General features: G+C 38.5%; 1 protein-coding gene across 2 annotated transcripts; it reads left to right on the top strand.

Moving 5' to 3' along the window:
- The first annotated feature begins 464 nt into the window (after positions 1 to 464).
- HSPH1 (heat shock protein family H (Hsp110) member 1) lies at positions 465 to 26,419 on the top strand. Of its 2 annotated transcripts, XM_025996747.2 has the most exons (18): positions 465 to 1,012; positions 3,472 to 3,529; positions 5,751 to 5,891; positions 6,598 to 6,720; positions 8,865 to 8,964; positions 10,125 to 10,258; positions 10,895 to 11,139; positions 11,906 to 12,134; positions 13,819 to 13,925; positions 14,185 to 14,318; positions 16,389 to 16,597; positions 18,250 to 18,381; positions 20,926 to 21,063; positions 21,929 to 22,054; positions 23,231 to 23,338; positions 23,443 to 23,562; positions 23,961 to 24,122; positions 25,518 to 26,419. In XM_025996747.2, exons 1-18 carry the CDS (start codon positions 906 to 908, stop codon positions 25,722 to 25,724), a joined length of 2,580 nt encoding a protein of 859 aa, XP_025852532.1. In that variant the 5' UTR covers positions 465 to 905; the 3' UTR covers positions 25,725 to 26,419. The 2 variants fall into 2 exon arrangements, with proteins under 2 accessions (XP_025852532.1, XP_025852533.1); XM_025996748.2 differs by lacking the exon at positions 18,250 to 18,381.
- The last annotated feature ends 1,130 nt before the right edge of the window (positions 26,420 to 27,549 follow it).

Below are 27,549 nucleotides of genomic sequence, written 5' to 3'. Positions count from 1 at the left end.
CAAAGCCCGGTCCCGGCACGCACTGCGGCCGGGACTACACATCCCGGCATGCAAGGCGCACGTCATCGGCCAGTTGGACTACGGTTCCCGACATGCTCTGTTGACAGCGGGTCGGCCCCCTCGGGGTCTCGGGGTCTCGGGGTCTCGGGGTCTCGGGTCTCCACAGACGTGGGGTTTGTTCCCCCCGCCCCCCGGCCAGCCTCTCAGGGCCGCACACCATCACCCGCTAGTCAGTGGTAAGGATTACGATTTTCCCAGTCGTTCTCCATTGTCCGTTCTATTAGGACGGCCCAGAGCCTGCGGCTCGGGCGGGCGGGGACGTAGGTGAGCCAGCCTGGTCGGCTCGAGCCAATGGCGCTGGAGCGGCTTCTCTGCCACTATGGCAACCGCGGCCGTCCCCGGAGGGACCAGCCACCCATTGGGTAGAATCTTTCGAGAAGGCTCGAGAAGAAGGAAGCGGAAGTGGCACGTGGAGGGGCCGGTGGAGGCGCCGGTGAGTAAATGCCGCAGATTCTGGAAAGTTCTGATCAGCGCGATACATAAGGCTGAGCCATTGGGACCTCCCCTTTTGGGTCTGTAGTTCAGCCCCGCGCGGGTGAGCGGTGGGTGCAGACCGCGGCAGTCAGCTCGAGCCTGCGGAGCGACCCGCGGAGGCCGATCGCCGCCCTCCCGCGCCTACCCCTCCGAGAGCCGCCGCCGTCCCCGGGGAGCCGGAGGCGCCAGCCAGGCCGACAGTCCGTGCGTCCGCCCGAGTGACAGGGAGCGGCCGCCCTCCGCGGGAGCCGCGCGCGGCCGGGGCAGGAAGCGGCTGCCGAAGGAGCGGGCGGGCCCCCGGCGGACGCAGAGCCAGAGCCAGAGCCAGAGCCCGGGCGGAGGCGGAGGCGGAGGCGGATCGCGAGCCGGCCATGTCGGTGGTGGGGCTGGACGTGGGCTCGCAGAGCTGCTACATCGCGGTGGCCCGGGCCGGGGGCATCGAGACCATCGCCAACGAGTTCAGCGACCGGTGCACCCCGTAAGTGGAGCCTGCGGGGGCGCTGGGAGAGGTTCTGGAGCGAGGGGAGGAGGCCGGCGGCGGCCGGGGAGCCTGCGGGGTGGCTGCGGAGCGCCGGGCCGCGCGGAGGGCGGTGTGGGGGAGCGGCGCGCCCCTCCGGGGGTGCGGGCGCGGGTGCGGGCGCGGGCGCGGGCGGGGGTGCTCGCCCCGGAGGAGCGGCGGGGGCTTGCGGTCGGGCCGCGAGCGGGAGTGGGGTGGGGGCGTCTTGGCGGTTCACGGGGTCCACGGAAGTCCTAGAGCGGCGTGGCCCGGGGTCGCCGCCTCGGCGCGGGGCTGCGGGCGAGCCCGCGACTTGGTCCCTTTCCTTGGCAAGCCTCGGTTGGCTCTTTCCGCGGCCGCCCCCGTTTCCCCACGCGGCTTCTCTGAGCTCGCGGTGCCGCCCCCAGCTTGTCCCCCTCCCTCCGAGCACATCTTTGCGCACCGCAGATGCGGGGCTGCTGAGTTTTTTCTTCCGCATTGTGAATCTCGAAATGAACGGAAGCTTCCAGAGCCTCTGTGCTGCTGCTTCCCAGCGAGCAGGCGGATTGTTGTTAGCGACCACGGAATCTCTCCTTTCATTGATGCCTCTTGGTTGCTAACGCACCATCCTTAGTGTCAGCCTTAGTGCCTGGGCTCATTTGTGAAGATGGAAACGTCCTTTTGCTCATTTTATGGGAGCCGTCCTAAATCGTGTTCTAGTTTGTTAATTTTGCACAGTTTAAATAAAGGAGGTAAAATGAAAATCGCACGCTTTGTGCTAGAACTCGGAGAGGAGTGTTGTCACTAAATTAAATGTTATATTCTACAGCGGCATGGGGTGGACAGAGAGAACATTTTATTAAAGCAACTTTTCGAGGGGCTTGTTTTCTGGAGATAATACATGCAAACATATCTGCGTGTACATTGATGAAAATAATTGCTTACTTCTCCGGAAAATTAATGTAGATGTTTGTATTTAAATGCCTTAAACCCAAGATAAAAAAACGTAGAACGAGAGAGTAAGCCTAAAGGTAAAATGAGTATTTATGTCACTATTTGAGTACAGATGGCCATTTATGAAAGTGCATGGAAAATAGGCAAATATTTGACAACGAGTAGCATTGGAAAGACTTATTCTGTGATTTTACCTATTTGCAAATTTACAGTCTGTTCTTTAGCTGTGTAAAGGGCTCTATAATTGTAGTGTAGTAGGAAAGGCAGTATGTCAGGCTTTTTGCTTAGGTACAGTTTATATCTTTGTTCTCTTTGATCCAATAAAAGGAAGAAAAGCTGTTCAGATGAGAGTAGGAAAAAATTGGGTATGTAGCTGTAGTGACCACTGTGAAACTTAAAGACGACAGATATGTCTATAAAAGGTAAACAGGGGCAGCATTGGAATTCCTTTTAATCTTTTGATATAATAGATGTTTCACTTATTTGCTTTGGCTACTGTTAATTTCAGTGTGGAAAATGAGTTAAGTCATTCTGCAAGTGAATAGTTATTCTGAGCCTGGAATGATTCACTGTTTTTGGAAGGTTCTGGCCTTTGCTTGAACACTTCTCTGGCTTTTAGGATGCTATTTAGCACCTGCTCAGATAATTTAGGTCTAGGGTATCTCCCTTTATAGCAGATTTGAAGTTGATTTAGTCTCATGTTTAATATCCTCAGCATATTCCCATTTTGTTCATCACTTCTACCTACTTTCTGATTTAAAACCTGATTTGCTTACCTTCTCCTGATAAGACTGTGTGCTCTGTTGTACCATTCCATTTCCATTGCAGAGAAGCCTGTCTCACAGAAGTCATTTTTCATCTTTTCAAGGCTGACTTAATGTAACTAATTATTCACTGCTTTCCCTCAACTCCGCTCTGCTGTGGTACTTGTTCTGCATCATTTTTACTTGGCTTCCTTAAGTAGAGTCTTCCATAGAGGCCTGGCCCTCTCTTGTGCTTTTAGACTCTAGAAACATCACTTGGGCACACTTCTTTGGGTTTATATAAACCTTTTGATCCTAAAGAGGCTGATGCTGTATCAAGACAGCAGTGGGTTTGACAGTGACACTTAGATTTATGTGGAGTTGCCAACCAAAAAGTGGAATTATAACATATATTTTGTTAATTATGTGTCCAAGGACAGGTTAATAATATCTTTTATTCAGAGTATTTTCAGAGTTGGGTGTCCACTTCCTAATAATTGGGGACCTGGAGAATTATACTGGTATTTGAAGTATTCGCAAATGCCCCCTGAACCATGAGCAGAGTTCTTGGGTAAGATGGCCACCTGGATTGGCAATGAAGTGGACTTCCACTGAGTATCTGACCAAAGCTTTAGAGTTCAAAATTGTGCTATAGTTGTGCTGCCCTCCTCCTCAATGGATGAAGTTTCTATTTTGTTAGTTTAAAGGTATCTATGTCTATGCCTTTTAACGTTTTTAAGACATTGTGGTTTGTATATCTTCTAGATCAGTGATTTCATTTGGATCAAAAAACAGAACAATTGGAGTTGCAGCCAAAAATCAGGTATGTTCTTTAAGAGAATTTCAATGTAAAATCTCAAAGGCATACAAAAGTATGAAATATCTTGGCTTATTTGAGTTTTAGAAATGTAATGTAAGTATTTATGAGCCCTTAGATAGATATTTTTCCTTCTGTTCCTTTCCTCTTCCTAAGATCTGCCGTACTATCTAATCTGCCAACTTTAATTTTTAGTAATTTTACTACCTTCTAGTTTGATTTTTAAAAATTATAAATAAAGCCTTTGAAGTTCTTTCATATGGGTTTTTTTATGATACACATTTAAGAGTTAAAGATTCCTTCTAGAAGTTCTGTATTTAAAAACCTTTTCAGGGATCCCTGGGTGGCGCAGCAGTTTAGCGCCTGCCTTTGGCCCAGGGCACGATCCTGGAGACCCGGGATTGAGTCCCACGTCGGGCTCCCGGTGCATGGAGCCTGCTTCTCCCTCTGCCTGTGTCTCTGCCTCTCTTTCTCTCTCTGTGTGACTATCATAAATAAATAAATAAATAAATAAATAATCATTTATTTTCAGGTTACTTAATAATTAGGGTAAGACTGGAAAAACTTTCTATATAGACCTTTGCTATCTTTAGGGGTTATCTGTCAGATACACTTGAAATGTGCAAATGTGAAGTACGTATGAAGTACACATGAGATTTTGAAGTCTTAAAGGGAAATAAGTATCTCCTTCATATTTTATATTTAGTGCATATTGAAATGACAGTATTTTAGATCTATTAGGCTTTAAGATAGGCTACTAAAATTAATTTCACCTGCTACTTAACATGATTAGAAAATTTATGTATGCTCATGTTATAACTGGTGGGCCCTTACAGTTGGGGAGGAAAAAATAAAAGTTAAAAGAGCACGAAGTATGAAATCTCTCCTGAGAGGCTTTTGAAAAGAGCCTGAAAAAATTATTTTAGATACAGAAAATAGTACTGCTGAAGCAGAAACAAAACTCTAAATCCTGGAATGCTATAATAAGGCTAGTTGGGAGAGATACAAGATAAATAAAAAAGGAAGGAAAGAAAGATAGCTATGAATGCTCAAAATGACATATTCAGAAGGATAGAGACACATTAGTGAAGTAACTCTTCCTAAATATGGCCATTTAGAATATTGATAACCAGACCTAAAATTCTCTTGCATTTTTTTGTGGTTATATGAGGAGAGTCAGTTGAGGCTCAGATCCAGTCTATAGGTTACTAGATACACTTCAAGTCAGTTTCAGAATTCCAGGGAATTTTAGTGTATAAATATGCTTCAATTCCATGTTATTTGGAAAACTAGCACTGCCAGCTTGTGGTCTTCCTTTAAAAGAAGTGGATCAGAGGAAACAGTAAATACTAAATTGTTTTGGTATTTTCGTTACTTAAGAAGTCTCAGCTTTTAATCTTTGAATTATTTCTGTATTTTAAATAATGTTCCCATTGCTGACTTCTGCGAGTAAAATATCCTTTGAAGTATGGGTCTTTTCATTCCAGAGCCTAATCATAAAAAATATGCAGTTGAAGGCATTCACTTAGAAACTTCTTGAATTTTCCTTGCCTCTTTTGCTTTTTGGTATAGATAATTAACATTCCCAATTATTATCCCAATCTATGTATTTTATTACACAAAATGTTTATCTTGACCAATTGGCAATTTATTAGGCTGTTAACAATTACCTTTTTGGGGGCACCTGGATGGCTCAGTAGTTGAGTGTCTGCCTTTGGCTCAGGTCATGATTCCAGGGTCCTGGGATCAAGTTCCACATCAGGCTCCTGGCAGGGAGCCTGCTTCTCCCTCTGCCTATGTCTCTGCCTCTTTTTGTGTCTCTCATGAATAAAGAAGATCTTAAAAAACACACACACACACAATTAACTTTTTTTAAAAAAGTAATTTGACTTGTAGTGCTTCTAGATCTCCTTATTCATTTATACATTGGGTATAAAATTTACAAGCTTAGTGGGGAGAAAGGCTGAAATAAACGGATGCAGTTGATTTGTTCAGGGCTTTAGTGCTAGTTTCCCCATCTTAGATTTTATCTTGCAGATTTTTAAAAAGTCTGGTGACAGTATCGCCTCCTGTTCACTCTCACTGCCTACCTTCTGGCATTTCCCAGGGTTGTGGAGAAAGTTATTTATATTCTTAATGGTTTGAGTTGTACAGTTGACTTTTTATAAAATTGTAATTGCTGATGTTCAAATTAGAAAAAAAATGAAATTTCTAATTTCTTTTGCAGCAAATCACTCATGCAAACAATACAGTGTCTAACTTCAAAAGATTTCATGGCCGAGCATTCAATGACCCCTTCATTCAAAAGGAGAAGGAGAACTTAAGTTACGATTTGGTTCCAATGAAAAATGGTGGAGTTGGAATAAAGGTAATATAACCGAGCAACCTTAGAATACTTAGTAGGCAATGGAATTCACCTATAGAAAAAACGCTTAATACTTAATAAATATTTAACTCAATTTCTTAATTAGGTGAGGTTTTTGTTTTTTGTTTTTTTGTTTTTGTCCAGTTCTTGTAAACTGTAGGTGTGTGTTCTAATGTCTGAAAATTATTCAAGTGGCATATACTGCTGTAACTTAATTTGTGTCATAACTTTTATAACTGTTAAAATTTAGGTCACCTTAGTGGTGGTTAAAAAAAAAAAAATCTCAGTTGTGTTGTTTTATCAAACTAAAGTCTATTCCATGACAGCCCATTTGTGGTTGTTTGGAGAGCAATAGTGTAATGCAACCAGAAATCTGTTTTTAAACTTGCAGAAGGATCTACACAAAATAGTATTTGTCATAGTGATTCATTTCTTCAGTTAGAGCGGAAATTTACTGATTTCTATAATGTTTTGACTAGTACTTTGGGTGGAGGAATAATCTGCCTTAGCTTTTCTTCTGCTCCTTTGCATTTTCAGAGAGTTTATTGTTTTTGGGGGGTTCTTTTGGTTTCCCTTTTCTTTTTTCTTTTTAAACCACTGCAACAATAAAGATTTTCTGGAACAGAATATGTAATAACATTTGGAAGTTAGTATTAGCATGTAGCTTTAAGTACTATAATGTTTTATACGTTTTCTTTCCTCAATGAAGGTAATGTACATGGATGAAGAACATCTCTTTAGTGTGGAGCAGATCACAGCCATGCTGTTGACTAAATTAAAGGAAACTGCTGAAAACAACCTCAAGAAACCAGTAACAGATTGTGTTATTTCAGTAAGTAGAATTCAGCAAGGCAATGTGTTTTATTTTAATTTGCCTTTTTTGCTACTCTTAAGTATCAAATGTGTGAAACTGTTCTATTACTAGAGATCAGAATTCTACTGGACCATATTACCATAGTGTTCAGGAGCATTTCAGAATGTTTGAGTGGTGTTTTTAGCCAGAAGTTGCAGAGGTTCTTGACTGGATGTGCTGCAAATCAGAATCTCCTGTGAGGCTCTTTGGAAAAAAAGACTGATTGGTTGAATCAAGAGATGTTCTAATACACTGAGTTAACACATTGTTAGACAATTTGCATACTTAATGGGAGATTTTCAAAATTAGAATCATCAGTTGAGAACAGGTTGATTAGCAGCTTTACAATGTCCCCTAACAGTAGTGACAAAACTTAAGGTTTTTAACACTGACAAGCCTGTTACCCTCAATGGGCAGTTGGTAGGTTAACAAGGAGTATTTGAAATGGACAAAAGTCATCTTTTATTTGGACACTAAAAAGGCAGCTGTAAATTCTGTTCTCCCAGATGTCTGTGGTTACTCTTTGATCCGCTGTGATTATACCCTGGGCTAAGGCCGTCTGTGTTGGACTTAACCTACATCATGCATGGTCTTTGTATTATAACATAGGCAGGGTGGCCTGCCCAGACCATTCAGAAGCTTTTACGGCAGTGTATCCTAGGATATGAAAGAATAGAGACAGAGGCTTTAAAAATTTCTCCTATTGCCTGTGCAGGACAGAAGGTATTCTACTAATGGAGTATCTGGCTGTCGTTTGGAAAAAATAATATATGGTAAAATTAAAGAATTATAAGTCAGTGGTTCTTCCTTCCTTTTTTGCTTTGTTTAAATAAGCAAGTGGAAAACTGATGAAAGCAGTGTTCCTGATTTGAAAGGTGAGCAGAGACCCACTTCTGCTCTTGCCTCTTTCTGAAGCAGCTACAAATACTTTGGGGAAAAAAATGAAAGCCACTATACTAAGTTTTCTCTTCGGTACTTTCTAGTTAAGTGATTCTGTGGCTGTATTGTTAGATGTTCCTCCTAAAGAGTGTCCTAGTTAAAGTGCTGTCCTAGAAAGTCATCAAAAGAATTAACCTAGCTGTAAGGACAAGTCAGCACCATAAGAAACTACATCCTATCCCTTGAGCTGTTTTTGCTCTTTTTCCTTTTAAGAATATCCACAGGCTTTGCCTAAAAATGTTTTTGTAATATTAACAGGTCTACAGAATTAGAATGTACCCCACCATTTATTAATGCTTGAATGCAATAAATAGCAAAACTATAGGGTAGTGGCATATGCTAGAATTAGCTCCATATTATCTTTAAGGTCCTGCAGTATTTATCTGTAGTTCAGTTATATATTTAACATTAAATTTTGACTTAGCATTGTGATTTCCAGCTGTCAGAAATTTAAGATTAGCTTAGAAATGGTATTGCATACACTTAAAACTTTTTTTAAAATATTTTATTTATTCATGAGAGACACAGAGAGAGAGAGAGAGGCGGGGGCAGAGACACAGGCAGAGGGAGAAGCAGGCTCCATGCAGGGAGCTTGACATGGGACTCGATCCCAGGTCTCCAGGATCACGCCCTGGGCCAAAGGCGGCACTAAACCGCTGGGCCACTGGGGGGCTGCCCCCAAAAACTTTTCTATTAGATAGAATTGGCAATATTAGCAAATACTCCTGATTAATTTTTATTTTGGGTTAAAATTTGGTTACAGTAAAGATTACTTTAATAATACAATTAAGGGGCAATTTTTTTTTAAGATTTTATTTATTTATTCATAGAGACAGAGAGAGAGAGAGAGAGAGAGACAGACAGACACAGGCAGAGGGAGAAGCAGGCATCATACAGAGAGCCTGATGTGGGACTCGATCCAGGGTCTCTAGGATCACGCCCTGGGCTGCAGGCGGTGCTAAACCACTATGCCACCGGGGTTGCCCAAAGGGGCAATTTTTTTTTTTATTCTTCTGAAAGTTAAGATGCTTTTACTGGAGACTAAGTCTGAAGTTCTAATGTTTTATGGCTTCACTAGGCACCTATTTAGATGGACTGTTGTTGATTTATTATAAGTAAGTGGTTGTGAGGAATTTGTATGAGTATTCTAGACTAGTTAAAACTCTTTCCTTTCTTGTTCCCAGGTCCCCTCTTTCTTCACAGATGCTGAGAGGCGATCTGTATTAGATGCTGCACAAATAGTTGGCCTAAACTGCCTAAGACTTATGAATGACATGACAGCTGGTAAGGAAAATAAACTATATTTTTGTGTAGTAATGAATTATACTATCAAAATTAGAGTTAAGACACATCAGGTACCATCACCAAACACTTTTTCATGTATTTGTAGAAAACCTAGCCTATTAAAAAATACGGGTTAGATTTGAAAGTAAAGAATTCTAACTTTTCCAATGCTTTTGTTTAATGAGAGATTGTCACTTTACCAGATGTGAGAATCTGTTTTCATTAAGAAATTCTTTTATGTATGTATTTTAATCCTTTAAATTACGTGTTTTGGATTTAGTTTTTATTTCCTTACATGGTTTTTATACTTCAGTTTTCTCAAAACCTTAGAATTTGGGGTTTCACAACTGCCTTCACTATAAATATTAGTTAAAAAAATTTTTCCCTCTTATATTTCCTGCATATATGCAGTTAGTCATTTGATCATTCATCTTCTGTCAAATATTGACTTAAACTGTATCATTTGCCAGGTATTGTGTACACAGATATAGTGGTAAGCAAAGCAATCACTGTTTCTCCTAGAGCCTTTACTGTCTTTTTATGATTATAGGTGAACAAAAAGTCAGTTACAATTTAGTGTATTCAGACAAAGCAAGTAAGACTTTTTTTCCGGTGTGTATCTAATATATATGTTTTTTAAAACTCCCAAAGCATCAATAAAGATGTGTTCTCAAGGTATATGTGTCTAAAAATTCAGTGGTTTCAGAGTTTGGAAAAAGCTAACAGTCTCTTTAAGGTAGATCATTTATTTGCCTTGGGTCTAAAAAGAAACTAATAGGAACTGCAGTTGCTGTAGCTTGTGTATTAAATTCTTAATTTTTTTGGATAAGCAGTCTCCTGGCAGGTTGTGGTTCAAATGTAAGTATTGTGTAATGAGCCTGCTACTGTTTGTGGTTACATTTCATTGTATTTGCACCTTGTACATTTTCTCTGTCACATCTCTTCATACATTGGAAAGTGATAGAGCATTGTTCTAAAATCAGAAAGGGAAAAAGTATTGATGCCATGAAAATTAGTTCAAAGTCAGGTAAAAAAAGGAATGTGTTCACCTTTAAGTGTTTGAAGTATAGTCAAGTTTTCTGCATGTATAATAATTTTGGTAATGATGAAATTCCTGAGAAAATGTGAGCCAAAGAATTGAAATAATTATTTTTTTGTAGTTGCTTTGAATTATGGAATTTATAAGCAGGATCTTCCAGGCCTGGATGAGAAACCTCGGATAGTGGTTTTTGTTGATATGGGACACTCCGCTTTTCAAGTGTCTGCCTGTGCCTTTAACAAGGGAAAATTGAAGGTAAGTTATAAACTGGAACTCAGTGACCAAAACATATTAAATGTGTTGTATTTGTCATTACTTTAAGCGACTGAGCTTCTTGACTTTGTGGTTCTTGGTAATGAAGAGTTTTGGGTAATATCAACAAGGTATTATTCCTAAGGTTGCTGTCTATAAAGATGATGTAATTATTTTAGCATATTTGTAAGTATACTTGCTTAAGAAAGAGCAGTTTTTTAAGATGGTCTTGTATGTAATCATTAAAAGGAAATCAGCGATTTAGCGTTTCGTTTGGATTTGGTAGTAATATTTCTCTTGACTTGGATTTCGTGTTGTAATTTATTTATTTATTTATTTATTTTTAATTTTTATTTATTTATGATAGTCACACAGAGAGGGAGAGAGAGGCAGAGACACAGGCAGAGGGAGAAGCAGGCTCCATGCACCGGGAGCCCTATGTGGGATTCGATCCCGGGTCTCCGGGATCGCGCCCTGGGCCAAAGGCAGGCGCCAAACCGTTGCGCCACCCAGGGATCCCTCGTGTTGTAATTTAGATAAAAGTTTTGATTCTATTAGTGTTTGAGTAGCAATATTTAAGATTCTAACTAAAAATATGATTGAAAATAACCAGATTATTTGTTGTTTTAACTAAATTAGGTACTGGGCACAGCTTTTGATCCTTTCTTAGGAGGAAAAAACTTTGATGCAAAATTAGTGGAACATTTTTGTACAGAATTTAAAACTAAGTACAAGTTAGATGCAAAATCTAAAATTCGAGCACTTCTTCGTCTGTATCAAGAGTGTGAAAAATTGAAAAAGCTAATGAGCTCTAACAGCACGGACCTACCACTGAATATCGAGTGCTTTATGAATGACAAAGATGTTTCAGGAAAGATGAACAGGTGCGTCTTGCATTCTGCTAGATTAAATAGAAGGAACTTCTTGCTGAAACTACAGCCCAGGTGTTAATCTAGCTGTGGTGTTGTGTGTCGTGGCCCACATTTCAAGATTGTATCTACACACTAGGACTGTTCACATCACTAGAAACTAGGGTCACTTCTGCAAAGGGGTGGTTTATTTATTTTTTTTAGGGCAGGGAGGGGCAGTGGGAGAGACAGAATCTCAAGTAGTCTCCTTGCCCAGCGCAGAGCCTGACATGGGACTTGATCTCACAATCCTGAGATCATGACCTGAGCCCAAATCAAGAGTTGGATGCTTAAACAACTGAGCCACTTAGGCGCCCCATGCAAAGAGGTTTTTAAGAAAGATCTTTGCTAAGTGCCCTCATGTTGGAGGTTTCTTTGTTTGTTTTTTTGTTGTTTTTTTGTATTTATCATCTCTTAGTATTTTTAGGCCAGTAATTGAATAATGGTTTCATAAAAGTTTTTGGAGTAAAACAGCAATCTTAATATAAAAGTGATTTTTTTTTCCAGTAATACCAGTAGAACTAGTTTTCTCCCCCATTTCTTTTCTGTACCTGTTTTGTAGATGTATATATTTTTTTAAAGTTACAAATTATAATACGTTAAACTTGGCCCATCTGGAATCAAGGTTGTCTAAGGAAAAAAAACAATTCACGGAGTTAATACTGTTTTAAAAAATTTTGGATAGGATACTGGTTTAAGATCATGTTTCTAAAGATTTATAGTGTTCGTCTTGTTTGCCAAGGGCACAATTTGAAGAACTCTGTGCGGACCTCCTGCAGAAGATAGAAGTTCCCCTTCACTCACTGATGGAACAAACTCAGCTCAAAGTTGAAGATGTGAGTGCTGTGGAGATAGTTGGAGGCACTACGCGAATTCCAGCTGTGAAAGAAAAAATTGCCAGATTCTTCGGAAAGGACATTAGCACAACACTCAATGCAGATGAAGCAGTAGCTAGAGGGTGTGCACTACAGGTACTGCTTTCTCGGCCCTTCTTTCTCTTGGGGGCTAATTCTTTAAACCCATTTCTACTTTATATCATTGTGGTGGGGTCATATAGTAATAAGCAAGACCCTGTGTCTAGTTAGGTAACACAAGGGAGTTCACTTCTAAGCACATCCACATGGCTGTGGGGAAAAAAGGATCTTCAGATCTGGAGGATTGAGGAAATTTTTGATTAATGGAAATTGGCAGCTGATGTTTCTTAAGGAACAGGCATGATTCTGAGGGCACACAGGAAACAACAGTAAAGCACGAATTAGCTATGTGGTGGTGACAGTAGTTCCCAAGCGCAGAGAGGAGAATGAGAACTGCAACATGGTGTAATAAGGAAATGATTTAGGTCAAGATTTGCAGTGCTAAAAGTATTTGTTAACAAGTGATTCTAGAAAATAACTCATTTTCCTCCAAACTGATTGTAACTTCCTTATCAAGTAAGAGGGCCACTCAGAGGTTTAAGTTTGTTCAGCCAAAGCAAAAGCACCAAAACTGGAAGTTACGGATAGGAAAATGACTACTTATATTTAGGATAATAATATAGTCACTAAGTAGTTTTAACTAAAGTTTCAAGGTAACTTCTTAAATTTTAATCTAGTTAGCACAGTTATTTTTAATACAAAACAGCAAGAGTCTTTGTACACAAAGATCTTTGGAAGGAGTATACTTAGTACTTTAAAAAAGGAAGACTATGTTGATGCTCATGACTGCTGATAAATCCACTGGATCCTTGGGGTGCATCATGGAGTTTTCCTTTTTGCTTTTTCCTTGATAATGCAGTATGCCTTTTTCTCTAATTCCCCAGAACATTGGAAATGTATGTCTATAGATGTAGAGCTATTTTGGCCTCTCTTTTGAAGGATCCTGTGCTAATCAGAGATTAACTTTTAGTTTAGTCGTGTAATCAGTTTTATATGATTAATCTAAATGCATGTGTCGATGGGTGTTATCCACCCCAGATTTGAATTTACCATTGCTTCTTTTTTTTTTTTTTTTTTTTTTACCATTGCTTCTTTTATAAAATTACCTAAAAATACGAACATTTTGGGTTTTATCTTTTTTTGACTTTCTTAAACATTTGAAAGGTGATGTGGGCAGAGCTGTTTGTGGGTATATACAGAGATTCAAAAGCGATACAGCTTATGATTGAAATTGTTATCAGGGCATTTTTGGCAAGGCCAGTGATTTATTCCTAAGCTCTTATGAAAGTTGCTATTAGTTAATAATTGTCCTAAGAGTCATTATATATTTTTTTAATTTTTTAAAATTTATTTATGATAGTCACAGAGAGAGAGAGAGAGGCAGAGACACAGGCAGAGGGAGAAGCAGGCTGCATGCACTGGGAGCCCGACGTGGGATTCGATTCTGTGTCTCCAGGATTGGCGCCCTGGGCCAAAGGCAGGCGCTAAACAGCTGCGCCACCCAGGGATCCCTAAGAGTCATTATATTATCTGCCTATATTTATTGATTGGCTTAGTGCTTAGATATTAAAATCCTTTGTACTTAAAATGACTTCTACTGTAAGCAATTCTGAATTTGAGTTTAAACATACCATCTAATTTGAATTGAGTTTTATATTAAAAGGTGAATGTAGTTTTTCATAATCTTACAGTAATCCTTTTTCTTTTCTCCTCTTCTCTCTCTCTCTTTTTTTTTTTAAAGTGTGCAATTCTTTCCCCGGCATTTAAAGTTAGGGAATTTTCCATCACGGATGCAGTTCCTTTTCCAATCTCTCTGGTGTGGAACCATGATTCAGAAGATACTGAAGGGTATGTAACGGAAGATAACTTTATTCAGATACTGTATTTTAATATGGAGAAGAAAAATTGACACAAATGGCTTTTGCAGTTGAGGGTCTGATTAATCTGTTTGGGATCTTTAACAACCAAACCTATCAATGTCTCTCTCCTTTTGGTGTAAATAAATCGTGAAGTAGAATTGGTGAAGATTTCAGAGCATTTCTTTCATTTTGTGTAGCATAATAAGCTTAAGTGCTTGGAATACTGAATGCCTTTTTCTTTCCTCTAGGGTCCATGAAGTGTTTAGTCGAAACCATGCTGCTCCTTTCTCCAAAGTTCTCACTTTCTTGAGAAGGGGGCCTTTTGAGTTAGAAGCTTTCTATTCTGATCCTCAGGGAGTTCCATATCCTGAAGCAAAAATAGGTAAGTTAGTTTTGTGTGTTTACACTTTTAAAGACTTGGTGTGCCAATGTAAAATTTTTTCTCCTCAGTGATGTTGAATGGAACATAATTCCTTGTTAAAGGCATTGTCAGTTTAGAATAATGATGATGGAGAAATCTCTTCCTTTTATTCATGAATAAATTGGCCTGTAGAGATCAGCTTGCTTATAGTGCTGCTGTTTCTTCCATGTGTTTGTGTTTAGGGACAGACACATTAGTATTCTTTTTCTCTTCTGATACAGTCTCTACTTAAGGGTTAACACTTATTTTTATTCATTTTTTTTAAAGATTTTATTTATTTGTTTGACAATATGAGCAGGGGGAAAGGGAAAGGGACAAACAGACTCCCAACTGACCAGGGAGCCCAGTGCAGGGCTTGATCCAGGACCCCGGGATCATGACCCGACCTGAAGGGAGATGCTTAACCAACTGAGCCACGCAGTCGCTCTCTATTTTTAATATTAACCTTTCTTCTAGGTAGACTGTTAGTTCCAGTTTAAAACCGTTGTGACAACTTCTCAAATGTACCTTTCTATTGTAATCCTTTTAAAAGTACATGTTTTTTGGTACATTTTTCTTTGAGAGGTTTGATAATATCCATCTGTTTTGACTCTTGGTAACTGAAAATTTATGGGAGATATCTTCCTCAGCGGCCATGTGTCTTTCCCAGGCTGAGGGTAAAATTTGCCAGTATTGCTACATCTGTTGAGGACTCACCCTTGCCCCACACCTTTTCATAACAGTTATTTGAAGAAGTCTAGAAAGTGAGAACTTTGGAGAAAGGAGCAGAAGAGTTATGTTTTCTTTCTTACTACTTAACACTAAAAATATTCTGATGCAGAAGAGTTTTTTGCTGTTATGTTTTTAAACCATTTTTACGAATTTATTGCTAAGAAATTAGAGAAATCGTTGAATAGAAACTAAAATTTTAATAGGTTGGATTCTATGCATTAATTCTCCATTGTGCAAAGAATGAAATCCAAACTTTTCAGTATGACATTAAATCGATAGGTTATCACCAAAACTGAAAAGCTTGCACATACCTGAAGAATGATCTTACATCTCTCTCTCCTTTAACTCATCTTCACTTGGAAGCCCCACAGTAAATGCTGTTACTTTAGATGGGTCTTACAGTAATTATTTCCTGAGGGTCCATTGATTTGATCATTACTGAATACCTATTCCAGCATCTTTCACTGACCTGGTAATTAGATCTGCAACTTTCTGTGCTTGTGTAGACAGCACCTGAAATTTGAAGATGTCAAACCCCCATACATAGTGCTTTGCACATACTATGTTCCAAATACTTCATTTTGGTTTAGCAGCCTCTGGAATAACAAGACCATTGGAGATGATAGCTAACACCTACCTCTTGGTTCTGTAGTTTTACGTGTCACTGTAAATACTTACCAACTCTATCTACAGAAGCACACGTAGGTTAAGTAACTTGCAGTAGATTACACAGCTAGGATTCTAGTCCAGAGACTCTGGGTCAGAGTCCATACTCTTAACTCCTACTCAGTAATGCTCTGGAGCTATTGTATTTTGCATAATTATTTCAGGTTTTGATAATAGGTTTTATCAAACCTCTCCTATTGAAGGCATAAGAAATGTTTTGATTATTCAGTCAGAAAAACAGTATTCCCTAAAGACCCTGTAGGCTTAAAATGCATCTGGTGCTTGATACTGCCTGAGATCTCTGCCTTTTACTTGGTGTAACAGATTTTCATGTCTAGTTTGTGCTTACCCATCTGGAGAAATAGGGTAGGAGAATGCAAGGACTATTTATCATTAGTGTCTTACAGTATGTATTAAATAAAAATCCCAAGAGTGCTTTACCTTTGAAGGTTTTCTGGCACATTGAGAATAATTCCAGGCATTGAAGTATACCATACAACTAAGTTTATGTTTGTTGTTTATGTCTTAATTCAATTGGTAGAGAAAATGGGAGGATTTGGGAATAGCCATAGTTTCAACTGTATTTCTTGGCCTTTGTCTTCTTTACAGACATTTAGATTCACTTCAAAAATTGTCAATTTCTTTTTGTTCCAGGCCGTTTCATAGTTCAGAATGTTTCTGCTCAGAAAGATGGAGAAAAATCTAGAGTGAAAGTCAAAGTGCGAGTCAATACACATGGCATTTTCACCATCTCTACAGCATCTATGGTGGAGAAAATCCCAACTGAGGAGAATGAAGTGTCTTCTGTTGAAGGAGACATGGAGTGTCCAAATCCAAGACCAGCAGAAAACTTGGACACTGATGTAAGTTTGTGTATAAGCCTTTGAGTTTGAATATATATTTGACTTAACTCCAGAGGAAAAGAATTAGAGAAGGGTTCTCAAAAATGTTTTCCTTAATTTTATTTAGAATTTTGGGGAATGATGATAGCAGTTGCTAGATGGTGATAATGTATAGCCCAGAATTTGGTGAATTCTGCTTAAATTCTGTATAGCTTAATTTGAACAGGCACATTATATAATAAGACTGTAATAATTGATTACAAAATAATAAAGTGTCTCTGACTTTTTTATAAGGCATTGACCACATATTGAGAAAACAGTGTTGACTGATGATTAAGAAAAAAAGAAAAAGACTTAAAAAATTAATTTGGTGAAATACATACCAAATATTAAAGCTGATTCATAAAAAACTATTGCAAAATTGACTTTAGTATTTTAAGACTTTTTAAAAAATTTACATGATTTGTTATATTGTGAGAGGGAAAGGAGATATATTGTGAGAGGGAAGGGAGAGAATTATCTGCATGGAATATAGAAAGTTACCATTTATATGTTTCCAGTGAGCATGAGTGCAGAAGAATTTAAAGAAACTTTGAAATAAATTAGCTCTTAGAGTTTACTTCTGGATAATAATCAGAAGTAGCTTAAACGAAGAGGCAAGTGGAACAGTGTTCTAGTTGAATATGATTAAGTATGGTATCCTGTGGTCAGACAACTCTTATCCCTAATTATCATTTTTAGAACATTTCAGGAACATTAATAATCTGAGCCTTAGTTGTGTTCTCATTTTTAAAAATTTCAAAATAATGCATTGAATGATCAGTGCCTTGTACTTTTCCATTTGGCTACAGACACCATTATTCTAATGCCTGTTGTATCAATCTCTTAGTATCTTTTGGATCTATTTACATCATGAGTGCCTTGTTTCAGTATACTCAGTACCTGCCTTAGAATCTTGAAGCTCTGAAAGAAAAATTTGAGAGACTTCAGGGTGGGCAGAAAGTAGGTAACTTAGAATGTTTTGGGCTTCTCCCAAAGATGAGAAGACTATAGCAAGCACTGATTTATTGGGGATTGAGGTCTACTAACATGTTGTAGTGCATATTCTTTATTCTGAGTTCTTCTGAGTTGGAAGTAGCTGGATCACAAAAAGAAGGTGAGAAAAGAGAGGAGTCTTGGGTATCTATCTGTAAGCTGAAATGATGAGTCCCTGAACTACTGATAGCTGGTTCCTTTATGCAACTGTTCAGTTCATTGAAATGGCAGTAAGTCGAGCTGCTGATGGTTGCTGGTGAACTTAAGTTTTGGAATCTTGTTTCTGGGAGAGAGGCCTGGAGTTAACCTCTTTCTTCTGCTTTTGAGAGTTAATAGCTGTGTAAAGTGAGGTGAAAGTTTCTTAAAGGAGAGTTCTTGATTGTCATCACATCAAAATGCCTACTGCTTGGTTATTTAACAATATTAACTGCTATCACTCAAAGAATTTCTTACAGGTTTAAGATTCATAAGGAGTTTTCAAATATTTTGTGTTTATTTTGCTTTTATCCAGTATCTGTTCTCCTCCACCTACTAAGATTTCAGAAATTGAGTGTACTGTCTTTGGTGCCCTATAACCTTTTAAATTTCTATAAGTACACCTGCTTTCTACATCCTTTGTGCCTGGGCTTTCATTTCAGAAAAATATCCAGCAAGACAACAGTGAAGCTGGAACACAGCCCCAGGTACAAACTGATGGTCAACAAACCTCACAGTCTCCCCCTTCACCTGAACTTACCTCAGAAGAAAACAAAATCCCAGATGCTGACAAAGTGAGTGACTCTTCTAGTTCATTCCTTTAGACAATGTTGCAACATGTGATCATTAATGATATCATTAAATCTGCAGTTTCAAGAGCAAGCACCAAGTTACCTTATTCTGTATAGGGTTTTTCTTCTAATTTTTTACATGTTTTTCAATTAAAATGAGTTAGAGGTGCTCAAACTCAACTAAGAGAATTGAATATCCTGCTTTAGACATGAAAGCTTCTCTTGATTAACTGCCACTTCAAGCACCAGGAGGCAAATGCATATTATTTCTTGTCTTCTCTAATGCCAGAGGTATCTGCATGTGAGGGACAGAAATCGATACATCCCTGTGCTGTGTGATGAGTTTTCACTTGAATTAGTCTGATGATAAATACATGGGCTATAGGAGTCTAGTAAACTTTTTCTCCTGTCAAATCACCTGTCAAATTTAAGTTAATGATGATGGTCTGCTGTTAACCAGATTGTACTTCAAAGTCCTTTTTCTTTGCCAGGCTTCCACAGTATGTATTGGAAGCAAAATTCAGTATTTGTGCTTTGTCCCTTGAAAAACAACAGCTTCTAATCAGACTTTTAAAATTCATAGTCAGATACTGGAAAGTTCCTATTGTTACTCCAGATCATTCCGTGCTTTGCAGAACTTCACTCTTTGTACAGGTTGCTTGTTAAATTACTAGCCTTTCATTAGTGGTTTGTATTTCTCTTACCTTTAGATGAATTACAGACTTGTTCATTGGCAAATATACATTTTACACTTGGTAAAGTTTCCAGTTTTTACCATGCCCTGACTGGTCCTGTGGGGATCCTCCTATGAGCTTTAGTTCCTGACTCTGAAAGCTGCCTTTCTGTCCTCCACAATGATGGTGGTAGAGCAGCATTGCTTTCTTTGCCACAACAGCTTAATGTCCCATCCCTCCCCTTCACTTAGTGTTGAGTATTAACTGACTTGTGCTGGTAGTCTCAGTGCCTGTCTGGAACATGCCATTGGGTACTATCTAATGTTCTTAGTTGTAAGTGGGACCACTGGCGTCAGGCCTTTTGGAACGTTCTCACACACTCCTTTGGAGGGTTCTTTATCCGTGCCTTGTCGAGTGCCATTTTGTAATAATGTTGGTTTAGTCAGTAGTTGGTCTAATGTTGTACCGTCACAGTCTTATGCTGACTTTAACTGCCACATGTGTACTGTCATCCATTTGTTTATCAAATATCCGTCGTACGCCTGTGTTTTGCGAGGTATAGGTGTCCTCTAATTCATTTTCCTTGTGGTCTGTACCCCCAGAGCATACACAGTATATTGATGGGTTCTCAGGTGCTCTAGGGTGAAGAAGACATGGGGACTGCTGCTGATTGACTAGATCCTTGCTGGTGAGACAACTGGCTACACTTCTGAGACCTGTGACTTACAGGAATACTGAACTAGAAGTCTGAGAAAAAGGAGTTCTAGTCCCACATCTGTCTTTGTCATTTTAGGCAAGCCACTGAACCGCTTTCAAGTTCCAGTTTCTTCTATGAATTGCTTAGAGTTCTAACAACCTTTTAACTTGCCAGAATTAACCAGTGTGGTGCTCATTATAATGATGAGTCCCTCCTGCTTGACCAGTTCAGCCAGTCAGGGTGTATGTTTTATTCCCTCGGTTATTTTCTGATCTGTTCTGCAGTTGAGTTTCCTAAATTGTGGTCTTCGTCCTCTCAGCTGGTAGGAACCTGTAGAAATGGGAAATACATAGAAAAGTCTTGGAAAATTAAAAGCCATAGGAGATACTTACTTCTTTAGCCCTGTATTTATGTATTTTGAAAAATCTGCAGTAAACCATTAGAATTTGCTGCATCATTTCATTTTCTGTTTTAAGGCTCTTTTATCTCTTTTTACATCCCAGAATTGCTTGTGAAAAGGGGTATGACTGAAAGGCAGATAGTGGGAATAAGGATATTTATATGTATACATACGTATATGTATGTATATACATATATATGTATGTATGCGTGTGTATATACAATCCCCAAATTCAGGAGGAAACTTCAGAAGGCACTCATCAGTGTAGTGCTAATTGTAATTGAAGCAGATATAATACTGGGATATAGGGACTCAGGACTGTATCACAGGAATAGAATTGATTCTATTATGCTTAGCATTGGTCACAGTCTATCTTAGTTACTGTTAGATTCTAGACTGGTATTTAAAGATATGATAATTTAATAATAGTTTCGGCTTTTTTGGAGTCTTGAACATTGCTTATGGGGCTTAAAAATTAAGGACCTATAAAGAAAAGTGTTAGCAGGAGAAATTAAATTTAACATGCAAAGAGAAAAATATCCTGGTGAATTCTTGAGGAAAAATACGACCTATTTCACTTGTAATTGCAGGCCAGCTTAAAAGGAGTGGGTGGGAATTAGATGATCTGGACTCTTCTAATTTAGGATTATAGGGGCTTTATTTTTGCCTAAGTCTTTAGTAAGTATGATAGGGAGATTTTGCTGTTGTTGTTTTCAATGATTATTTTAAGAATTTTCCCCTTTTTTTTGTTTTTTTTTTTTTTCCACTTTTCTAAGGCAAATGAAAAGAAAGTTGACCAGCCTCCAGAAGCTAAAAAGCCCAAAATAAAGGTGGTGAATGTTGAGCTGCCTATCGAAGCCAACTTGGTCTGGCAGTTAGGAAAAGACCTCCTTAACATGTATATTGAGACAGAGGTAAGTACTTCAGGTAAATATTTTCCATTCTGGAATCTATTAAGTAGTTTGGCCCTATTACCCATATTTGTAATAGAGAAATAGCTGTACTTCTTTCTCATACCCCAAGTTTTATACAGTTTTAGGAATAAAATGAATCCAAAACCAGTGGTTCTTTAATTTTTTTTAACAAGTTTTAATCACAGTTTTGCATCCTATGAGAGAGATGTATACCATAGATCATTCTGTGTGATAGATAATTGATAGCCCAAGTTCTTGGAAGAAATTGGATGCCAGGATGTCCTAGCACAGGGCACAATACAGTTGGTATCTCAGGCCACACTAAATATTTCTGTTAAAATACATTGTACCTCTCTGTAGTCTAGAGTGTGTGAAATAATTTGAGATTTGCTTTTGTTGTTTTGTTTTGTTTTAGTGAGATGGCAACGTGTTTAAAATTTAATAATCATAGCTCGTTAATATTTCATAAGTAAATAAATTTACTTATAGTCCTTGATTTCAAATATGGTTCCAGCATCCTATGAACATTATATATTGGCCAATATTAATCCCAATATGAGACAACCATAGAATGATCTAAAAGAAAATTAAAACGAATTGGGTTTTTTCCTTCTTGGTATTAAACCTGAGATGCAAAAGCTATGTAATTTATTACATAACTTAAAAAAAATCGAAACCCACTATGTATTTAGTAAATGAGGAACTTTGTAAGATTTGTTATAAGTTTCATGAGTTATAAATTAGAACTGTTAACACTTTTTTGTTTTTTTGGCATAATTGTTGATTTACACTAGAGTCTAGTTAACGTTTAGTTACAGACAATAGAAGATTAAGGCTGGAATTAACCTTTTCTGTTTTCTGACAGGGTAAGATGATAATGCAGGATAAATTGGAAAAGGAAAGGAACGATGCTAAAAATGCAGTGGAGGAATATGTGTATGAGTTCAGGGACAAGCTGTGTGGACCATATGAAAAATTTATATCTGAGCAGGTATGTGTGGAGCTCTGTTCTTATTTAGATAATCTCATAAAGTGTTCCACATCAAATTTGACATGTATGTTTCTACTAGATTATCTAATGAGCTTTCTGAGAACAGAAAACTTGAAACAGAGATTGTATAAACAAAGTCCTGAGGAGAGGCTAATTAGTGAGGTGTGGTTTTACTCTAACTCGTCCCAATGACTTTTTAGTTTTTACCATCCAGAGAGAACCTATCAAACATTTATTCAGAGTCATGACACTACAGGTATGGGGGCTAGAAGGAGAAAAAGAGAAAATCCTTGGTTTTAAACACCTCAGACCTTTTGTTTCTATTTTTTTGTTATGACTCTGGTTCCCTTGGTTGGTCATGGTCATTGTTTTATCCCATAAGACTTATTTCTCCAGTCATTCCAAAGTTGATCGGGCACATTATTCCCTTTAGGCCTTTTCTAAGCTCCCACAGTCGTTGTGTGGCTCTGAGTAAATCCCAAAAGCACAACTGTGAAAATGGGGCTTGGAAAACAACTGGCAGGTAGAAATTTGGGATGGTTTTGGGATTAACTCTGGAGTTAAAAGAATTGAAACTTAAGGGTCAATTTTAATTCTAGGATCCTTGGGCTACCTTGTAATACATGTTAGTTTTTGGCTCTGCTCTGACATTTCCTGGATTTCTTATATTCGGGATTCTGAAGGAGAGATGACCCAAAGCAGGATAGGCCCCCTAAGGATAGAGTAGAAATACGTTACGGGAGTTAGTTCGGAATGATTTTTTTTCAGTGATGGAATTGTCAACTTGTCTCTTTCCTTTCCAGTATTGGATAGTTGTGGGAGTGATTAGAAAGTTACTTAAGACCTAATTGCTTTGGAGAGCAAGATCGTTGCTCTTCCATAACCCGCTCCCCCCCCCCGATTCCAATGTACAGATTGTCCTAGAGTGGACTTCTGAGATATATTATTGTTAAGTCAGTAAGCGGAATTACTGTTAATCCATCATGTAAAAAGTATGGAGCTACTAGTGTTCATTGCTCCTTGATCCTTTTCCATAAAGAGAATCCAACTAATCAGAGTGCCTTCTGAGAAATAAGATTGGTGACTTCGTTTTTAACACATCTAGGATGACTCTGTTTTGTTATGAAAACTTTCAAAGTAACCACTGATACACTGACTCTCACGTTACATATACAGGATCACCAAAATTTTTTGAGACTGCTTACAGAGACAGAAAACTGGCTTTATGAAGAAGGAGAGGACCAAGCTAAACAAGCCTATGTGGACAAGTTGGAAGAATTAATGGTAGGCCCTTCTCCCCTTCTCTCCCCCTAGAAAGCACTGTGTTTTAGACTACAGACTTTGGAAATGCAGTTAAACAAATGTTAAGTTATTACATTTTGTTTTAGAAAATTGGCACTCCAGTTAAAGTTCGGTTTCAAGAAGCTGAGGAACGACCAACAGTGTTTGAAGAATTGGGACAGAGGCTGCAGCACTATGCCAAGATCGCAGCAGACTTCCGAAATAATGTAAGTCTTGTATATTGTAAGTTACCTTAGGTTTTAATAAGCTAATAGTAAGTTGCGGAACCTTCACTGTGAACACATCTTCTTAAATAAGAAATTTGGTGTTTCAGACCAGAGGTAGATTTGAACTTCATGGAAAATTGGGCCAGGTTAGAGGTTACTGTTAAATACTTATCTTTTTTTAAAAAAAAAACATTTATTTGAGAGCATGAGCGGGGGTAGGGCCAGAGGGAGAGAGAGAAGCACACTTCCTGCTGAGCAGGGAGCCAAATGCGGGACTTGATCCCAGGACCCTGAGATCATGACCTGACCCAAAGGCAGATGCTTAACCAACTGAGCTACCCAGGCACCCCACTGTACGTAATTAAGTCTACAGAATGACCATGCTTTTTTCCGTTCAGGATGAGAAATACAATCATATTGATGAGTCTGAGATGAAAAAGGTGGAGAAGTCTGTTAATGAAGTGATGGAATGGATGAATAATATCATGAATGCTCAGGCTAAAAAGAGTCTTGATCAGGATCCAGTTGTACGTGCTCAGGAAATTAAAGCAAAAATAAAGGTAGGCATTACTGTCTAATGTTTACTGCTGTGTATTCTTTGGGACTCAAGTTGCAATCATGTGAACTTTGTTTTTAGGATTTCATTTATTTATTCATGAGAGAGATAGAAAGAGGCAGAGACACAGGCAAAGGGAGAAGCAGGCTCCCTGTGGGGAGCCTGATATGGGACTTGATCCCAGGACCTTGGAATCATGCTCAACCACTGAGCCACCCAGGCATCCTGCAATCATGTGAACCTTAAATAAGCTCTTTCTTTGATCAATCTTTTACCTCCTCCTGATTGAGACCAGATTTCTGAGTTCATCATTGATACTACAAAATATTGACGACCTTACATGCTTTTCTTAAATTTCCATTTCTTCATTATTCATTCAAAATTTCCATTTCTTCATTATTCATTCAAAAACATATTTGTTGAGCCCCTACCACATGGTAGCCATTGTTCTCAGGTTAATTTCAGACAAAGTCAGTTCTTGCCCCTGTAGCAGTCATCTGGTTCGAGGAAGGCTTGTCAGCAACAAGTATGAGAGGAAGTGTATCAGATGGTGTCACATGCTGAAGACAAAAATAAAGTAGTCAAAAGGATTAGGAGATTCTGGACACTGGAGGAGGACTCAGAATGGTATTTTATCAAGAAAGGCCTTGCTGAGTGTGTGAGGCTTTGAAGAAAGTTGAGTAGAAAACCAAAGAATGCTTTCCATCTGGAAAAATGTTCAAACACAGTGAAAGGGTTGTGAGCCTTTTGTTTTGTTTTTAGATTTTACTTAACATATTTTAGAGATAGTGAGCAAGCATGCATGCTAGTTTGGGGGAGGGAGGGAGAGGGAGAGAGTATCCCAGGAGTCGTGCAGACATGGGGCTCGGTTCCAGGACCCTGAGATCTTGACGTTGGCTGAAATCCAAGACCCTGAAGCTCAACCCATGGAGGGAGCCACCCAGGTGCCTCCAAGAATCATTGGCCTTTGAATCGTGAGCCTTTGAAGTCAGAGGGCTATAAGCTTGAATCACTGTTCTTCACTCACTAGTTTTCTTGATCTTGAGGTTGAGTTACCCAACCTCTCTTGAACCATCTTTCCTCTTGCATAGGTGGGGATAATAATTTCTACCTTTCAATATTGTTGTGAGGTTTAAATGAAGTAATAACATTTGAGTTAGTACTTTTAGTACTCTGCAGGTTTCTGACTCATCATAGAAAAATATTCAGTGCTCTTTTCTCTTTTGATCAGAATTCAAGCCATAGGTTTGGGCAAGTGTAATGGGAAAGTTGAATTCCTTGAGATGTGTATAATTGGGATTGGTAGAAAAATAACAGTTCAGGTGTGTTAGGAAAGTAATTGAAAATGACTAGATGGATCAGAGTTAACCTATTTACTGGTTTTCTTTTCCTTGCTTAGGAGTTGAATAACACTTGTGAACCCGTCGTAACACAACCCAAGCCAAAAATTGAATCGCCCAAACTGGAAAGAACTCCAAATGGCCCAAATATTGATAAAAAGGAAGAAGATTTAGAAGGCAAAGAAAATTTTGGTGCCGAGCCTCCACATCAGAATGGGGAATGTTACCCTAATGAGAAGAGTTCCATTAATATGGACTTGGACTAGATATTATTATGTTGGCTTAGTCCTTCAATGAATAAAATATTTTTGCCATAGTATGTGATTCTACATAACATACTGAGACTATTTATATTTTCTTTTTTTAAGGATGTTTAGAAATTTTGTGTATTATATGGAAAGAGAAAAAAGCTTAAGTCTGTAGTCTTTATGATCCTAAAAGGGAAAATTGCCTTGGTAACTTTCAGATTCCTGTGGAATTGTGAATTCATACTAAGCTTCTGTGCAGTATTACCATTTGCATCACTAAGGATGAAATTGACTTTTGTCTTTTGGAGAAACTAAAACTGTACTGCTTGTTCAAGAAGGCTGTGATTAAAATCTTGAGGCATTTGTTCCTGCCAAGGTAGTTTTCTTGCATTTTGCTCTCCCATTTCAGCATGTGTGTGGGTGTGGATGTTTATAAACAAGACTAAGTCTGACTTCATAAGGGCTTTCTAATATTAATTCTGAAAAATAGAATACAACTTTTTGCTTTGATATTAAAAATCAATGAGTAAAGCAAAAGCTAGTGAAATGTTGTTAGCATGCAGAACAAAAACTTTCAACTATATCTCTTGTTATACAGTACATTGTCATGTGGAGGTGTAAATTGGAAGAAATGTTGATTCTGTTTGTAACTGATATTGTGAAGCCTTTTATGAGCTTTAAAATAAAGTTCATCTTACGGTGTTATTTCTAAACGGTTTTGTCACTAACTCCAAAATGAAATCAGGGGAGGGGAAGGTGTATAAATTGTAGCAGAAATGAAGTTATTTAGTATGAAAATCTGATTCTCCTTTTTTGCTGTACTTACATGTGCTTTCTCCTGATAGAAAAGTAGCATATATTTATTACAGTAAATTTTTTAAATATATAAAGTTGAATATAGCCCTAGCATGGGGAGGGGGGAGGAGAACATTAACTTGTTGCATATCCTTCAAGCCTTGTCTTAATGATGGGGATGTGTTGGGACAGGTATGCATGTTACGTGTTTGTGTAGGCTGTTTTTTAAAACTGTATAACCAAGGAAAGAAGTGAATATAGTCAGGTGTTGCAACTGCACTGCTTTCCTGAGTCCCAATATAAAGACATATTTAACCAGTCCCAGTGTTGGTGGAGAGAAGGTTTTTGTTATCTGAGGCTGCAATGGATCCTATCTGCTTATTTTCTAAGGACAAGAAGGGTTGACTTGCTGGGGAAGACATGCATGCTTAGGTTAGATACAGTCCTGAAATACTCCAGGCACTCCAGTTACTCAAATTTTAAAGCCCATACTCCAAAAATGGCCACTAAGTACTAAGTAGTTTGTTTTTGTGTATGTGATGTGTACTTTAGCATTGTAAGTGTTCCTATTTGTAGTTCATAAATATCTTATTCTTATTGATAATGTTTGAATGTTGATCTTCTAGAAAATGTTCTTAGTAACACTCTTAACCATTGGCCGATACTTCACACATTTTCCCAATTTGTAATTTCTTTGCACCTTTTTTAACCATATAGAGTCTGTCTCTTGTGGTTTTTCTTATTTCTTAGTGCATATTAATATATACTCATTGCGTATGTGGCCCCCATTGAGACATGAAGATAGGTTAGTGATCTGTGTACTATTGGGAAGCCCATAAAAAATGAAAGATTTTTAAAAATATGAATGGGAGAACTTTTTCTTCCACCCCAGAAAAGTACCTGGTGATGATAAAGGAACTATCATCTGGCCTAAGTTGTTGTAATTAAAGGTTAGAAATTTTCTGTAGTATCACTTTTCTGTAAAGTCTTTTATAAAATGACCTTTTTTTGGATGTGGGGGAAAAACACAATGTCAACGTTGACTACT

The sequence above is a fragment of the Vulpes vulpes genome, chromosome 9, assembly GCF_048418805.1.
Source record: "Vulpes vulpes isolate BD-2025 chromosome 9, VulVul3, whole genome shotgun sequence".
NCBI lineage: Eukaryota > Metazoa > Chordata > Mammalia > Carnivora > Canidae > Vulpes > Vulpes vulpes.
Note: the sequence above shows the minus strand (reverse complement) of the source record. Positions and strands in the feature narration are given on the sequence as shown.